The 15,800-nt window shown below is 33.1% G+C and overlaps 1 protein-coding gene across 1 annotated transcript; it reads right to left on the reverse strand.

The window, feature by feature from the left end:
• Positions 1 to 7,381: 7,381 nt before the first annotated feature.
• Positions 7,382 to 8,150, reverse strand: LOC132345003 (ATP synthase subunit epsilon, mitochondrial-like). The gene has a single exon (XM_059885346.1). It carries the CDS (start codon positions 7,644 to 7,646, stop codon positions 7,491 to 7,493), a length of 156 nt encoding a protein of 51 aa, XP_059741329.1. The 5' UTR covers positions 7,647 to 8,150; the 3' UTR covers positions 7,382 to 7,490.
• Between the last annotated feature and the right edge of the window lie 7,650 nt (positions 8,151 to 15,800).

Genomic DNA, 15,800 nt, shown 5'->3' on the forward strand with positions numbered 1-15,800 from the left:
TTGTTGAAATGACTCCTGAATCTAATTTCTAGCTCTCATCTCTCTCTAGAGCTTCAGATCTGTATTTTCAAAAGTTTTCTCCACCTGGATGCCTTGTCAGCCCTTCAGATAAATTCAGCCCACCTTACAACCTGCTCCTTGTCTGACTTTCTTGGTTCTGCAGTATGAACAAAATTATCTCAGCTACACATTACAAGTGCCTCAGAGTTGTCTTTAAATCCTCAGAGCATTTAGGTACTTGTCTTTAGAATCTATCTCTTCCATTTGTAAAAACAAACAAAGTCCATTCCATTCTTTCCAATCTTTTGACAACAGAGTAGTTCAAGCCTTCATTAATTCTCTTCTGGATCATTAAAATAATCTCTTGAAAAATCTGGGCATCTATACCTCCTCTTTTTAGAAAAGCATGTTTATTGGGTTAATTATGTTTCTAACCAAGCTCTAACAAAGTTCTTTTTCAAATCTAATCAGATTTCCTTTTTCTGTGGAATTAAATACCAATTTTTGTTTCCAAATTTAAATTCAAGAATGGGAATAATACTTATTTAATATGATGATAAAAATCTCTTTTTCTTCACTGCATGTAGCATCATCTCTAGTAAGAGTAAAATGCTTATTTTATAAAATGTCTTATATTTTCCTACTTCTAGTCCTTTTGTTCTTGCTATTCTAAAACTGGAAATTCTTTTTCCATGTCTACTATAAATTATTTCTCCTTTATGAAAGTATCCCTGCTCCCCTCAGGAAGATTAAATACTATCTTTTTGTAATCATGAGGGACTTAACTTCATAAGTCATGCTGATACCATCACAGTTGATATTATCTTCATATAATCATGATTGACATATAAAAAGTTTAATTTCAAATCAATAATGTGAAATTTAGCTATAAATATCAACAGCATGCATCCTAACTTTGCTTTATTATCCAGATGTAAAGCTCACATAATATTGTTAGGTCCTAGAGAAGAGAGTCATTTTTTCATCATTTTATTCTATGTAATATAATATACCTAGATTATATGTAAGAAACACTTAAAAACTATTTATTGAAATTAATTAAAAAACATTAGCTTAAAATTGTGGTATACTTTCTAACTGCCCCAGAGATAACCGCAACTACTGTGTTACCCATTGCCAATAAAAACATAAAGTAAAGAGACTAGGCCTATTGAAGAATAAAGCTACACTATTTCATTATTTCTTAAAATATATATTCTGCATTAATAATGAAAAGACAATATTGATTTTGGATATAATCTTATAAGGAAGATGATTAAGAATTTTAGAAACCTTTTGTTCGTTTTGGTTTCCTATGACTCTTGTGAAAATGTGAAATTGTGTTTTATTATCCTTGAATCTTTTATAGAGGCTTACATAAATTTTAAGACTGGAGCCCTGCCCAGCATAGCACCAAGATCAAAGGCTTATTTTCTAGTAAATTAGAATCCAGATCTTTATATCACAAGTTTACAAATTTATAGAAGTATTAGCCATGAAATAATCTGTCATCTGCTCATTAAATTTCAACACTGAAAAACTTAGGGTGAAAAAGAAAGTTAATTAGGCTATCAGAAAATAGGTCTATGAGTGACATTTAAATTGCATTTAGACTTTGGATACTTCTATGGAGTGAACTGTAACTGTCTACAAAGCTCTGTTTAAGGAACCAGTATATTCCTTAGGTTATACCTTAGTTCAAAAGCCACAATAAATACGTTGTCAAAATTGATCAATGTTTAAAAATGTATTTACACCACAACTGAAAGTAAGAGGATAGTATGGGTATAAGTCAGCAATCAGATGAGTATAACTGATTGCAAATGAGAGGCAAGAGAATTATGTAACACAGAGCCCCTGTAGGAAGAAATAAAAATTCAGTGACTGTCATTGAATGAGGACAAAGAGAACATAAAGGGGTAGGCAGGTCAGGGCAGTTCACACAAGGACAGGAGCTGAAGTCCACTCTGGGAAAGTGCCCTGGGCTGCAGAGCAAATACTGGTCAATGACTGTGGTGACTACACTGCATGAAAATCAACACTGCCTTCTGTAGCATTTATTAAATTTTAATTCCTTCAAGAAATCCACTGAAAATTCTACAGTTAGAAAGTATTCCATTAACACAAATCAACTGCCTTGAACACTAATATAACTGCCAATGAAATATTTCATAATCAGATTTTAAATTACTGCAGACGGAAGTCTTTAGACCTTATCTGGTTGGTTTTCTAGATGTGTCTTTGGACATAAATTGCTAAATATGCCTAAAGAAAAATTTGATATAGACATAAAAATATGTGTGCTTGCCATTTGTTATAATAATAAACTATTACAGCAAAATATTGTATCTCTTTAGAAAAGGTGATTTTTCTGGAAATTTATAATTTCAAATGCTTACTTTATAACAGGAAATAAATGATTTATTTATCATCAAGGTAATTAGGGTATACAAATTTTTAACTGTTGAGATTTTTTAAAAACTGAGTTCTTCTTAGTGGAAACTATCTTACAATTGCTTTTTGATGGTTGACAATTGCTTGCCAATAGAGAGTAAAACTCTTTGGAGATGCTGATAGATAAGATACAGGGAATAAAGAGGGGGGTATATATTGGGCATTTTGTACTTGGAAAAACATTTTTTGATGAGATATGTGGTCTCATTAGCAGAGTTAAGGTTGTTTCTAGGCTATGTTGATAGAACTGTAAAATACTAATTCAATTCAACTCAAGACAATTTTGAATACAGAGCCATATAACTACTCAAGTGGATGATCTTGGTGAAATTGAAAAAAGTTGTTTTTACATTGCTTAGGCAAAAAACAGAATTCAAGGAGAATGATTTATTTAAGTAAAAGACCATAGTAACATTAAAATATAATGTGCTATTGATAGAGTACCATTGAAACATATACATTATAATGTGTAAAATTAGATATGTTAGGTAGTTAGAATAGAGAAAAGGAGTCCATAATGGCAGTGGCTAAAAGACAAAGAAAGGTAATAGTCCGAGAAAATAGAACAAAGGAAGATCTGAGGACTGAGTGAGCACGTCAGGTAAAACAAACAGAGGTCCTGGCCAGCCCAGTTTACATAGGGCAGGCTCAAGGGGGAGGAGAAAAAAATACATAAAAAGAGGAGCCAAAATTAAGTCACAGTCTTCTCTTTTCTTTGACTCTTTTCGGTTGGCCTGCCCTCGTGCCTTGAGGATGTATTTTCCTTTGCTTGCCAAGTAAAACTGAGCTGTAACATGGGGCTGTACCAGTGGTCTGTCTTTCACTTCAAATTTTTTGCTGCAGCGAAACAGAACCGGGGAAGTTACAGAAACTCGCCTGACAGATATCCAGTAGAAATTTGCTGTATGAGTCAGGGGCTTCAAATCTGGTGCTCTGTGACAACGTAGAGGGGGTGGGATGGGGTTTGGGGGTGAGATGGAGGTTCAAGAGGAAGGGGACATATGTATATCTATGGCTGATTCATGTTGATATATGGCAGAAACCAACACAATATTGTAAAACAATTATATAAATTTAAATTAAAAAAATCAAATATGAATGATATATATCCTTCAAAGTTTATCTTCTCAATAAACCCATACATGACTATATAAGCCCTCAAACACTGTATGAGACAAAGAGCATTATTCTAAACCAAGATGTCAAAAGTTGCCAGTAATTATTAATAACAAAAACCAGGAAGGCTTAAAAATGGTATACTTGAAGAAGAAAAACATTATTTGGAAAGATTCAAGTTGATTTTTATACTCACAGTGCCTTCATTCACTAATATGTTTAACAACTTTATTTTATATAACCTCAAATGACGTGAAAGTTTTAGTGAGTGAACTAGGAATTGTGTATAATCCACAATACTTACTCATTGGAATGTTCAGCCTGGTGAAATCACTGTGTGTTTCATGAAAAGAAGTTGATATAGAAAGAATGCTGATATAGACATTTTTTGTTTGTGAAGGTAAGCTATATATTTTTCAACTAAACACTTAATTCTTCCAGGGAAAAATCCATGCCTTTGCTTTATTTAAATATCAAGTATAGTGTTAAGCACATAGCAGTCTTTTAAGAAACACAATAGAACCAGATCAGCTAATTCAGTGGCTTGTTAATTACTACAATAAAAGCTGAATTACAAATAACCTATTTTACAATCCTGAGGGTGAAAAACATGGTTATATAAATACTGGAAAATAACAGGAGGTGCTAAAATCTAAGAAAAGTTTCTGGGATCTTATGGAAAAATTAGAAATGTAAATTGGTTGAATAATTGTAAGATGAATTTGGTAAATGTAAGTTGCCTGAAAAAAAGTTCCCAGAGAACATTTAGACTAAAAATTAAGAATTTTAAATTGAAAGTAATGGTGATTATTTGCAATTATATGTATACTCAACCATTATAATTTAAAAATATCCATTCATGTAATAAAACAGAAATTGATGGACTGAAGCTACATGAAGCAGCAGAGTACAGCCATTAAGGACCCAAATTTTAGAGCCTAATAGCCAGGGTGTGAAACCTAGTATCACTTTTTATCTGAGTGACTAAGAGTGGGTGCATGTGTGCTAAGTCGCTTCAGTTGTGTCTGACTCTTTGGGAGTCTATGGAATGTAGCCTGACAGGCTCCTCTGTCCATAGGATTTTTCAGTCAAGAACACTGGAATGGGTTGTTATGCTCTCCTCCAGGGCATCTTGCTGACCCAGGGATCGAACCTAGGTCTCCTGTGTTGACAGCTAAGTTCTTTACCACTAGCCCCACCTGGAAAGTCCATGATTAAGGGTAGGCTAGGCTAAAACACCCCATCTCTTTGTGACTCATTTCTCCTCATTAGTAAAGTGGTGATAGCAATAGTATTTAGCTCACTGGGGTGTTGTGAAGTCACATTGGCTGATAAATAGGAGAGCATATAGAAGAGAGCTAGGCATTAAGCATAATGTTTGATGTTATGAGTATTATCTTATTTCATTCTTCACTTAGAGTGATATCAGTGACTGAAGGAAGTATTTAACAAGTGGATACAAACATGCACACAGACACACACACATTAATCATAATTTTAGGAAATATGACACTACCAATACAAAGCATACATTTTAAAATCTTATGTAAAAAGTCCATACTAATAGGATACATAGAGCACTGAATTTTCTCTCACTTAAAGCATGTCATGTGTGTCAAAAAATTCTGTAAGAAAATAAAATATTCAGCTAGTGAATATTAGTTGATTGAATATTATTTTGACTATTACCTTATTTTGATTTTAGAGATATACTCTTCTATGTCGATAGACATTTTTGTTTGTGAAGGTAAGCTATATATTTTTCAGCTAAACACTAAATTCTTCCAGGGAAAAATCCATGCCTTTGCTTTATTTAAATATCAAGTATAGTGTTAGGCACACAGGAAACACAATTGAGCCAGATTAGCTAATTCAGTGACTTGTTAATTACTACAAGAAAAGCTGAATTACAAATACCTATTTTACAATCCATGAAATTAAAAGATACTTACTCCTTGGAAGGAAAGTTATGACCAACCTAGATAGCATATTCAAAAGCAGACGTATACACAATGGAGTATTACTCAGCCATTAAAAAGAATACATTTGAATCAGTTCTAATGAGGTGGATGAAACTGGAGCCCATTATACAGAGTGAAGTAAGCCAGAAGGAAAAACATCAATACAGTATACTAACGCATATATATGGAATTTAGAAAGATGGTAACAATAACTCTGTGTACGAGACAGCAAAAGAGACACTGATGTATAGAACAGTCTTATGGACTCTGTGGGAGAGGGAGAGGGTGGGAAGATTTGGGAGAATGACATTGAAACATGTAAAATATCATGTAAGAAACGAGTTGCCAGTCCAGGTTTGATGCACGATACTGGATGCTTGGGGCTAGTGCACTGGGACAACCCAGAGGGATGGTATGGGGAGGGAGGAGGGAGGAGGGTTCAGGATGGGGAACACATGTATACCTGTGGCGGATTCATTTTGATATTTGGCAAAACTAATACAATTATGTAAATTTTAAAAATAAAATAAAATTAAAAACAAAAACAAAAACAAAAGCAGAGACATTACTTTTCCAACAAAGGTCCATCTAGTCAAGGCTATGGTTTTTCCAGTGGACATGTATGGATGTGAGAGTTGGACTGTGAGGAAGGCTGAGCACCGAAGAATTAATGCTTTTGAACTGTGGTGTTGGAGAAGACTCTTGAGAGTCCGTTGGATTGCAAGGAGATCCAACCAGTCCATTCTGAAGGAGATCAGCCCTGGGATTTCTTTGGAAGGAATGATGCTAAAGCTGAAACTCCAGTACTTTGGCCACCTCATGCAAAGAGTTGACTCATTGGAAAAGACTCTGATGCTGGGAGGGATTGGGGGCAAGAGGAGAAGAGGACGACAGAGGATGAGATGGCTGGATGGCATCACTGACTCGATGGATGTGAGTCTGAGTGAACTCCGGGAGTTGGTGATGGACAGGGAGGCCTGGCGTGCTGCGATTCATGGGGTCACAAAGAGTCGTACATGACTGTGCGACTGATCTGATCTGATCTGATTTTACAATCCTAAGTGTGAATGTGCTTTTGAAAACAACATTTGGTTATTTTCTTTTTCTTTAATATTCATCTTTCTTCATCAATATGTGGTCCAAACACATACATCTTTCTTCTTTTTAAATTAACTTTTATTGGAGTACAGTTGTTCTAAAATGTGTTGTTTTCATGGTGCAGCAAAGTAAATCATTTATATGTATACATATATCCACTCTTTTTTAGATTGCCTTCCTATTTAGATCATCACACAACTTAGAGTAGAATTGCTGTGCTATACGGTAGGTTCTCGTTAGTTACCTGTTTTATACATAGTAGTGTATATAACATATATCTTTCTTTTATACTAATTATCTCTGATGGAGATTGGCAAATGTTAACATAAGTGTGTTTACATTTATTTGAAAATATGCATTTTTACATGTTGTCTTAGAACAAACACCAAAATATTAGCTGTGTCTAATTTTGAGAGAAAATATTAAACACAATTTTTTTTCTATTTTGGAGTTTTTCTGTGTTTTTCTTTATATTCCAAAAAATATACTATAGTCTTAGATTTCTTCCATAAAGTAAAAAAGTAATGTTTTAAAAGACAGTAGTTGTCAAACCCTTAGTTCATTTAGTCTAAGTTCTTCAGAAAACAGATATGACTGCAAAGCTTAATCAACATCAAAGACAGGAATACTTTCTCAAAGTCTTAATTTCACTTATTATTATGTTTTCTTATATCATGCATTTATTTAAACACTTGTGAAATGATATATTTTTGAGCCATACTTCAAATTACTGGCAATGTCAGTCTATGAAAAAGACAGGTATTTTTCTCTTCATGAAGTGAGATAATTTTCAATCTGCCATAACATGTGCTTACACATCTTCACTTTGAAAACATAGCATTCAAGTTAAGTCAGGGCAGATTATTCCTTTTTGACTTTTACAACTTTTATGCTGCTGCCAGAAGTCTTCTCGGCATTTGCTTTGAATTCTGTCTTCAGTGTATCTCTCATGGCTTTTGCACAAATCTGGGAGTACCTGAGGTAGCTGAGTCCAATCTGTTGCCAATACTCTGCCATGATGTTATAAGAATGGAGCACCTCCAGCCAAATCACAAAGATGAGGTCAATATCGGCTCAGTGAGCAGCCTAGCTTGGGAAATGATATCTTTAGCTCTAATACTTGAATACATAAAATAAAGGATATAAAGCACTTGGGGAAATTTATTCTCTTAACTTCCTATTACACTTTCTTGTTGTTTACTATTAGTCATGAATTCTGTTACTTCATAATTATGCTACATTTTCAGGTCAAGAGAGCTAATTTATTTGAAACAACTCACATTTCACTGTCCACATTTTCATATTCCAAGATCTGGGGATGTTAAAGAAGGTATGCACAAGGCCCTCACAGACAATTTCCTTTTAGGTTAGAGAGTGCCCAATCTGATAATTAATCAGCCTAATGCCCACTTGGCTGAAATTCTCAGGGAGGCTAGAATTCTCAGGGAGGCTGGAATTATGCCTTGTTCTCTCTTCTATATCTGTTAACTCATTCCATGTAAGGAACTTAGCACTGACTCCATAGAATGGAAGCTTCCAGTTTGCTGGCTTTCCTGATGGGTGCCTACCAAGACCTGATAAATCCAAAGTCTTCGACATCTCAATAACATCTCAATCATGCTCCAGCCTCTTGGGCTATAATTTGTGGATTTATCCTTAATTCTAATCTTTCCCCAAATCTTACACATCTGTATACCCAAGTGTGTCAGGAATCCCAACTTCTCGTTGCATTCACAATGATCTCAGACTCCTCCACTCTTATTTAAATTACTATAATATCCTCTTGATTTCCTACTTCCATTCCTCTACCCCTACATTCTGTTTTCTCTAGTGTAGGCGGAATCATTCTCTTAAAATGGAAATTAGTTCACACTCTCCTTTTTCAAAATAATTTTTGTGTTCTTGTTGCTGTGTAGTCACTCAGTCGTATCTGATTCTTTTGCAGCCCCATGGACTGTAGCCCATCAGGCTCCACCACAGTTCCAAAGCATCGATTTTTAAGCACTAAGCCTCTTTTACGGTCCAACTCTCATATCCATTCATGACTATAGTTCTGATAGCAATGTGCTTAATAATCTAATGATCCTCTAATTAATAAAATGAGATTCCAGTTTCTTAACAATTCATTGAAGAAAACTATTTTTGAGGTAAAGAATATGACTTTATTTGGAAAACTTACTGATCAAAGGAAACTCCTTTAAGCTTAAAACTGTTTAAAACTCACTTTTTTTGCATGATGAAGAGCATTGAAACACGGGGTCTCTTATAAAACAAACTGCCTTACCAGTAAAATTAATTTAATTTATAAATGTAACTCTAAACAAGGAAATATTCATAATGGCTGACCTACATAAACAATTAAACAACAAATGTTTTTATATAAATGACACATTCATATTAGATGGTGAAAACCTGTTTTATGCAAGATTATAATGTAACAGATATTAAGCCGATAAATACATGTTAATTAATTTTAACAAAAATTACAGTGTAGTATTATTCCATTTTCAGGTGAGAAAATTAAGGATTTTAGTCAATTCCCTAATGTATGAACAAGTGAAATTGCATGCCTTTTGTTCCCTCTTCATTCTTTCACATATACCAATATTTTTCAAAAACTGTCTCCTATTATCCATATCTTCCTCTTACAAAATTATTTCCTTGTTTTAATTTTCAAAATTTGCAACTTCTCAGCTCTAATTCCATGTCACCTGATGACTTTTGTCTTCACAGGACTTAAAAAATGTATTTTGTCCTTTAGTGCAAACCTTATATTTTCTACAAATACAGAAAAGATAACAGTTAACTGACATTGAGTACACAGTTTCTTTTTTAATTATAGTTTTATTGAGATATACTGATATACATTAAAATGCACATATATAAAGTGTTAGTTGATAAATTTTGAGATACATATGTACATACACGTATAATCACAATCACCATAATAAGCACATTCATCAATCTCAAAACTTTCTTTGTGACTTAGTTTCCTCTGTGCCTCTCCTTCCCTGCCCCCTGCCTAAGACTACCATTGGCAGGGGTAGAATAATTGTGACTGAAGAATAATTTGCATTTTCTAGAACTTTATAAAAATTAAATCCGGCAGTATTCATTCTCTGCTGTATTTTGCTCTCCTTCTTTATCTCAACATAATTACTGAGAGCATCATCTGTGCTGTCGCAAGTATCAATAGTTAAGTCCATCTTTTTGCTGAGAGTTATTTCAGTGTACAGATACAGAACAATTTGTGTTCCATTCACCTGTCAACAGGATCCAAATATTTCTTCTATTCCATTGCTCACCTTTTGTTCTCGTGAAATTTTGTTCTTATGAAGTGTAGTCAGATTATTGCTTTTCCTATTTATTTACTTTTTTACCTCATTTTATTAGTTTTCATAAAACTTTTGTGCTTAAAAAAAAATCTTCCATACATTCATGGCAAAGATAGTCTAAATTTATTCTCATGTGTTCAATATGTATTTTCCACATTTTTTAAATATATGAATTTTAGGATCCACTTTTCAAGTTCTATAAAAATCATCTAATGGATTTCTGTCAGAACTACAGAAAATTTACAGATTAGTTTTGTAAAATTTGATTAGTTATGTCAAATTTGATATTGTCTTCCTTGTCATAGATTAGTATCTGGCATCTTTCTCTTGTTCCAGATCATAAAAGGAATGTTACTAGGGTTTTCTTGTAGTATGACATAGTCTGGTTTTGTGGTTAGAATAATACTCATTTATTTCTGTTTCTTTTATCAGTTACTTTCCCCTTATTAATTAGCTAATATTTAAAAAAAATTAAAAGTTGTGTGCTGTTTCTTTAGAGAACATTGCATGAATACATTTATAAAGTCTAAATATTCCCTCATTTTTGGATTATTATTGTTTTGTTTTTTAATATTTAGTGTCTCACTTTATTTTTGACAGTCCATTTCTGCTTAAATTATGTTTTGTCTAATATTAATACTATAATGTAGATTTCCTTTTCATTGATGAATATTTCCATCAAGAATTTTCCCAACAATTTTATTTTCTGTGCTGCTCTAGTGCAGAATATAACTTGATTAAAAACACACAGAGAGGCACACACAAACTAATCTCTAAGTGTTTACATGTAAATTTAATCTGCATAAATTTACTGTGATTACTTAGTTCTATCATCTTACTTAGTGCTTTTAATTTGCTTCGTGGGTTTGTTCTCTTCTTTCTTTCCATTGATTCTATTGCTTATAATTATTTTATTCTCATCTCCCTCTGCTTGATTAGTAAAATGGCTAATTTTTAATTTACAGATATATAATTTTCATAAATTTAATGCAGAAATGATCCTTTTTCTTCCTTGTTAATATAATCTGGAATAATAGCCAAATAATTTTTGAATCAACTAAATTCATTTATTAACATCAATCAATAAAAATTTAATAAAATATTTTACTGATAACAGCTCACTCTAGTTTCATACACCCTAAGATTTCTCATTCCGATTTACCCTTTTTCTTTACTGCTTACATACAATGGACTAATATATTTAGTTAGCTATTAGTACAACTATTATTTATTTTAAGAAATCCATACTATTTTTGATAGCTTTGAATTTACTTTTATTTACTGGTCAAAATATGCCATGTCTTCCAATTTGAATCTATTTTTCTAAACGTCTAAAGATATTTCTACTTTTATATTTCAAATATGATTGGCCTGATCTTCCATTTATTTTCTACTTTCAAACTTGACATAAAATGATATCATCTACTCTTATTGCATGTTTAACATTTGCCAGATTTTTTCTAAGCATTTTGAATGTTTCAACTAATTTAATTTCACAATAATAATGATTCAAAGTTGGAATGATTATTGTCATTATTTTGCGGAGTTTCATAGTACTTTGGAATAATATATTATTTAATCATTATCTTGCAAATTGAAGCTGTATTCATTAAACAATAACCCTCCAGTTACCTTTTCCTCTTCCCCAGGCAACCATCATTTTACTTTCTGTCTCTATGAAGTTAGCTTTTCTAGTTGTCTTACAGAAGTGTAATTATACTATATTTGTCTTTTTGTAACTCCATTATTTCACTTAGTTAATGTCTTCAAGGTTCATCCATGTTGTTTTCTGTTTCAGAATGTTCTTTCTTTTTAACATTAAATAATGTTCCATTGTATATATGTATTATTTATTCATTCATCAATTGATGAATGCTTGGGGTGATTTCACCTTTTGACTATTGTGAATAATGCTGCTGTAAACATGGGTGTATAAATCTTGTTTGGATCTTGGCTTTCACTTCTTTAGGATATATACTGAGAAGCAAAAGTTCCTGGATCATGCAGTAATTCTATTTTTAGTTTGTTGAGGAATCACTATATTGTTTTCCATAGAAGTTGCACCATTTTACATTCCCACCAGAAACGCACCAGTTTCTCTGCAACCTTGTCAACACTTGTTACTTTCTGTTTTTGTTTTGGTTTGGTTTTCTTAAAACAATCCTGCTAATCTTGTAAAGAATTATTAGTCGCTCAGTCGAGTTTGACTCTTTGTAGCCCCCTGGACTCTAGCACACCAGGCTCATCTATCCATGGGATTTCCCAGGCAAGAATACTGGAGTGAGTTGCCATTTCCTTCTCCAGGGGATCTTCCCAAAGCAGGGAAACCCAGGTCTTCTGCACTGCAGGCAGACTCTTTACCATCTGAGCCACTAAAATTTTTATTTGCATTTTCCTGATGATTAGTGATATTGAAGATCTTTTCTTATGCTTATTGACCATTGGTATATCTTCTTTGGAGAAACAGTTATTTAAGTTCATTGCCAATTTTAAATTAGGTTTTCTGATTTTTTTCTGTTATTCAGTTGTAGGAATTCTTTATACATTTAGAGATGTTAACTACTCTTCAGACATTATTTTCAAAGATTTTTCAAGTAACTTTCAAGAATAAAAAATTATGTTGGCCTGAGATACCTACAAGATCACTTAATGCAGTAGAAAATTGAGCAAAATAGCCAAGACACTCTAGAAAATAGTGTAAGCCACTGATCTTTAGTTTGTCAAGCTGCCTTCAAATATTCAAGTATAGAAAAATCAGTGTTAAACATGCAAGAACTTAGAAAATATTATTTCTACAAACACATCATAAAAATCTACCAATGTATTAACTTCAGTCAACAAATGTAAATGGTGGACAGAGATTATGTTTATGTGTATAATCAAGGTTAAAATAAATACAGACATAAGAATAAAAGAGAAGGTAATATAGGTTATTTCACAGTAGAAGTGATATTCTTTAAAAAAAATTAAACATTAGTGAGGAAAATGGTACAAAAAATAAGTTACACTGATGACATTATTTGCAAGACTCAGTAGCAAAAGGATATAACTTCAAGCTGAAAAATCATATTCAAAAGTTAATTATATTTAATTGTAAAAAATAAGCAATTTGAAAATTAATACTTTCAGAGGAATGCTACAAATTAATTAACATTTTAATGTCCATTATATTATCCTTTTTATATGGAAAACCAAAAAACTGTGTCAAGAATAGGAATGCAGAGATTGCAAGAAAAGAGGAAAAATGTAAGCATTTAAATAAAAACAGCAAAATGGCATTAAGCATGTAAGTGGACTTAGTAATAAGGCACAGTGTAGGAGAGAAAATAATACTAAGAGCTTTGATTGGAGAGGTGATAAAAGAAGGGTGATGCTTTCTAAGTTAAGGAAGATTAGCATAAGAGGAGAGTTAAAAAGAAAAATGAGTATTTCTGCTTTTCTATGTTGATACTGATTTATGTGAGTTATCACCTGACTTATGTCAATTCTGATTCCAAGTGACTCAAAGTAAGAATGCAATACTCGATAGAAAGGACAATTCAAGGGACAGATATGGATCAGATTTGACTTCTGATTACTCATGGAAAGAAACAGACAATTCTCAGAAAAATAAAGTCAACGACATGAAATCCAGGAAATGGGGTGCATGGCAGATGTGAGACAAGTTAACAGATGTCAGAAGGATGAAGGAAGGCTAAGTAGGTGGAAATAAGTCTTGATATTTGCAATTCTGCTGGAGTTACAAGGGGACTTCATTTATCTATTAAGAAATATAGAGCATATTCCAAAGGAGATATATGAAAACACATCAAGAAATGTTTCTAATCTATGAGAATTAAATTAATTAATCAAGCTAATAATATGCTGTAAAATAGGCCTGAAATGATATAAGGAAACATGTTTGAGGAAGGTAGAAATAAGAGTTGTGATGAACATTTACTCAAAATGAAGTATGTAACACAAAACAATAAGCAGGAATATGTGTATATATAATTTTCAATGTATAATAATTAGCTAAACATGATGAGAAAGAACAGGGTTATATCTGCTTGTAGTGTTTTTATTAAGTAAGAAAAGTGCATCCAGACTCACATGTGTACTTTGGAGGCTATTATAAAGATACACACATTTAAAGAAGACAGCTAGCTTTTATATAAGACTAGGATAAAAAGGATTTTGAGAAAAGAGGAATAACTTACAGCAGGATGTAAACTATGGGTACAACAATGAGTAGCTATTCTACCTATTGAAAGAGAAACAAGAGAAAATAGGCTTACATTGTAGAGAAAGGGATTTAAATTGTGCATAAGTTAAAACTTCCTAACTAAAAAAGTTTTGAGATACTGGTTGGATATCTTTCTTGGTTTAATTTTGAAAATTATTAAGTCAGATTCTCATTTGTGTTTCTAGCAATGCCAAAATTGTGTAAGGCTGAACTCTGAATGTGTGTGCTTGTCACATTACTGGTAATGTTTAAACAGTTGTCTCGCTGATCCTGCTGACTATGCCAATTGTCTTGCTACATCTCATTGTATACACAGTTCATTGAACCCATAGTAGGCAAGGAGTGAGCAGGGATGCTGGAAGAAAACTCCAGGCGTTGTAGGAATTGCAACCACATTTATTCTTTCCTGACTAGCACAGCAACCTTACCAGCAGGCACACTGTACTGTCTCCTTTTGTGGTTGACATAGCGGACACAGCCTCACTGCCATGACGAAGCCTGAACGTAGCCCCCCAGACTTTTTCAGGTGGAGCTTATGTGTGCTTTCAGAACAAAAGTAGCCCGTGACCTAGAGGGTACCTTGAGAGGTGCATGCACAGTGCTGTAAGTGGACTCAGCTGTTACATAATCATTATTTACAAAATGTGGGGTGAGAGTGAAAGGGCATAGGGTGAGAGACCACCCTAGGTGGTCTCTCATAGGTGAGAGACAAGAGACCACTCCATCTTGTCTAATTTGCTCTTTCCCTACAAATATTCAAAGACTTCTTGTGCCAAGAATGCCAATCATATTATCTATATCAAGTTTACACAAGAGAATAAATGATCTTTAATTGTATTGGAGAATTTAACTCTAGAGAAGAATTTCCTGCTGGAGAGGAATGTTAAACCTCAAGATGAAATTCTATGGGACCAGGTAATAATGAGTGATAGGTACATCTGGACGATGATTGAGTAGACACTTCACTGCTGAGTTTGTCAGCCAGGTGTGCCCAGAGAGCCTGGTTCAAACACCGCTCACCACTGGAGCTGAGGACAAATGAAAATGAAGCCTTCCGGTATTCATATCATCAGAGGAATAGTTGGAGGATCACTTCAAATCTTTCAAGCCCACACTAGATTAACTTGAACCAGTCAAGCAAGGCCTAATACTGTTGTACTTACTTTGTAGAAATCTTCCTCCAAACTAGGATTTCTAGAAGAGGTGAGTGTGAAGTGAAAGCTCCTCATGGTTGACTTCACTATTACTTAAATACTAGGTGCTTTAAAAAACAAAACAACTTTACATGCATTATGTTATTTAATCATTATAAGGGACACAATAAGGAATGAAAAAGTTATTGTTTAAATTTGCACTTTACAGAAGATATTAAGACTCTGGATGTTGTAACTTTACCCAAAATCTTTTAACAAGTGAAGCAGCTCTGTCTTACTCTAGAAACTATATTTTCACATATCCTCAATCATTATTCTACATATTGATTCAATTATATCTTGAAAATTCAGCAAGTTTCAGTAAATAAAGATTTAAAAAGATTAATCAATTATACTATGTTAATTTATTTACTGAGCTATTGATTTATTTAGAAAATTAGTAATGTTTAGAAAAATG

The sequence above is a fragment of the Bos taurus genome, chromosome 3 (genome assembly GCF_002263795.3).
Source record: "Bos taurus isolate L1 Dominette 01449 registration number 42190680 breed Hereford chromosome 3, ARS-UCD2.0, whole genome shotgun sequence".
NCBI classification, from domain to species: Eukaryota; Metazoa; Chordata; class Mammalia; order Artiodactyla; family Bovidae; genus Bos; species Bos taurus.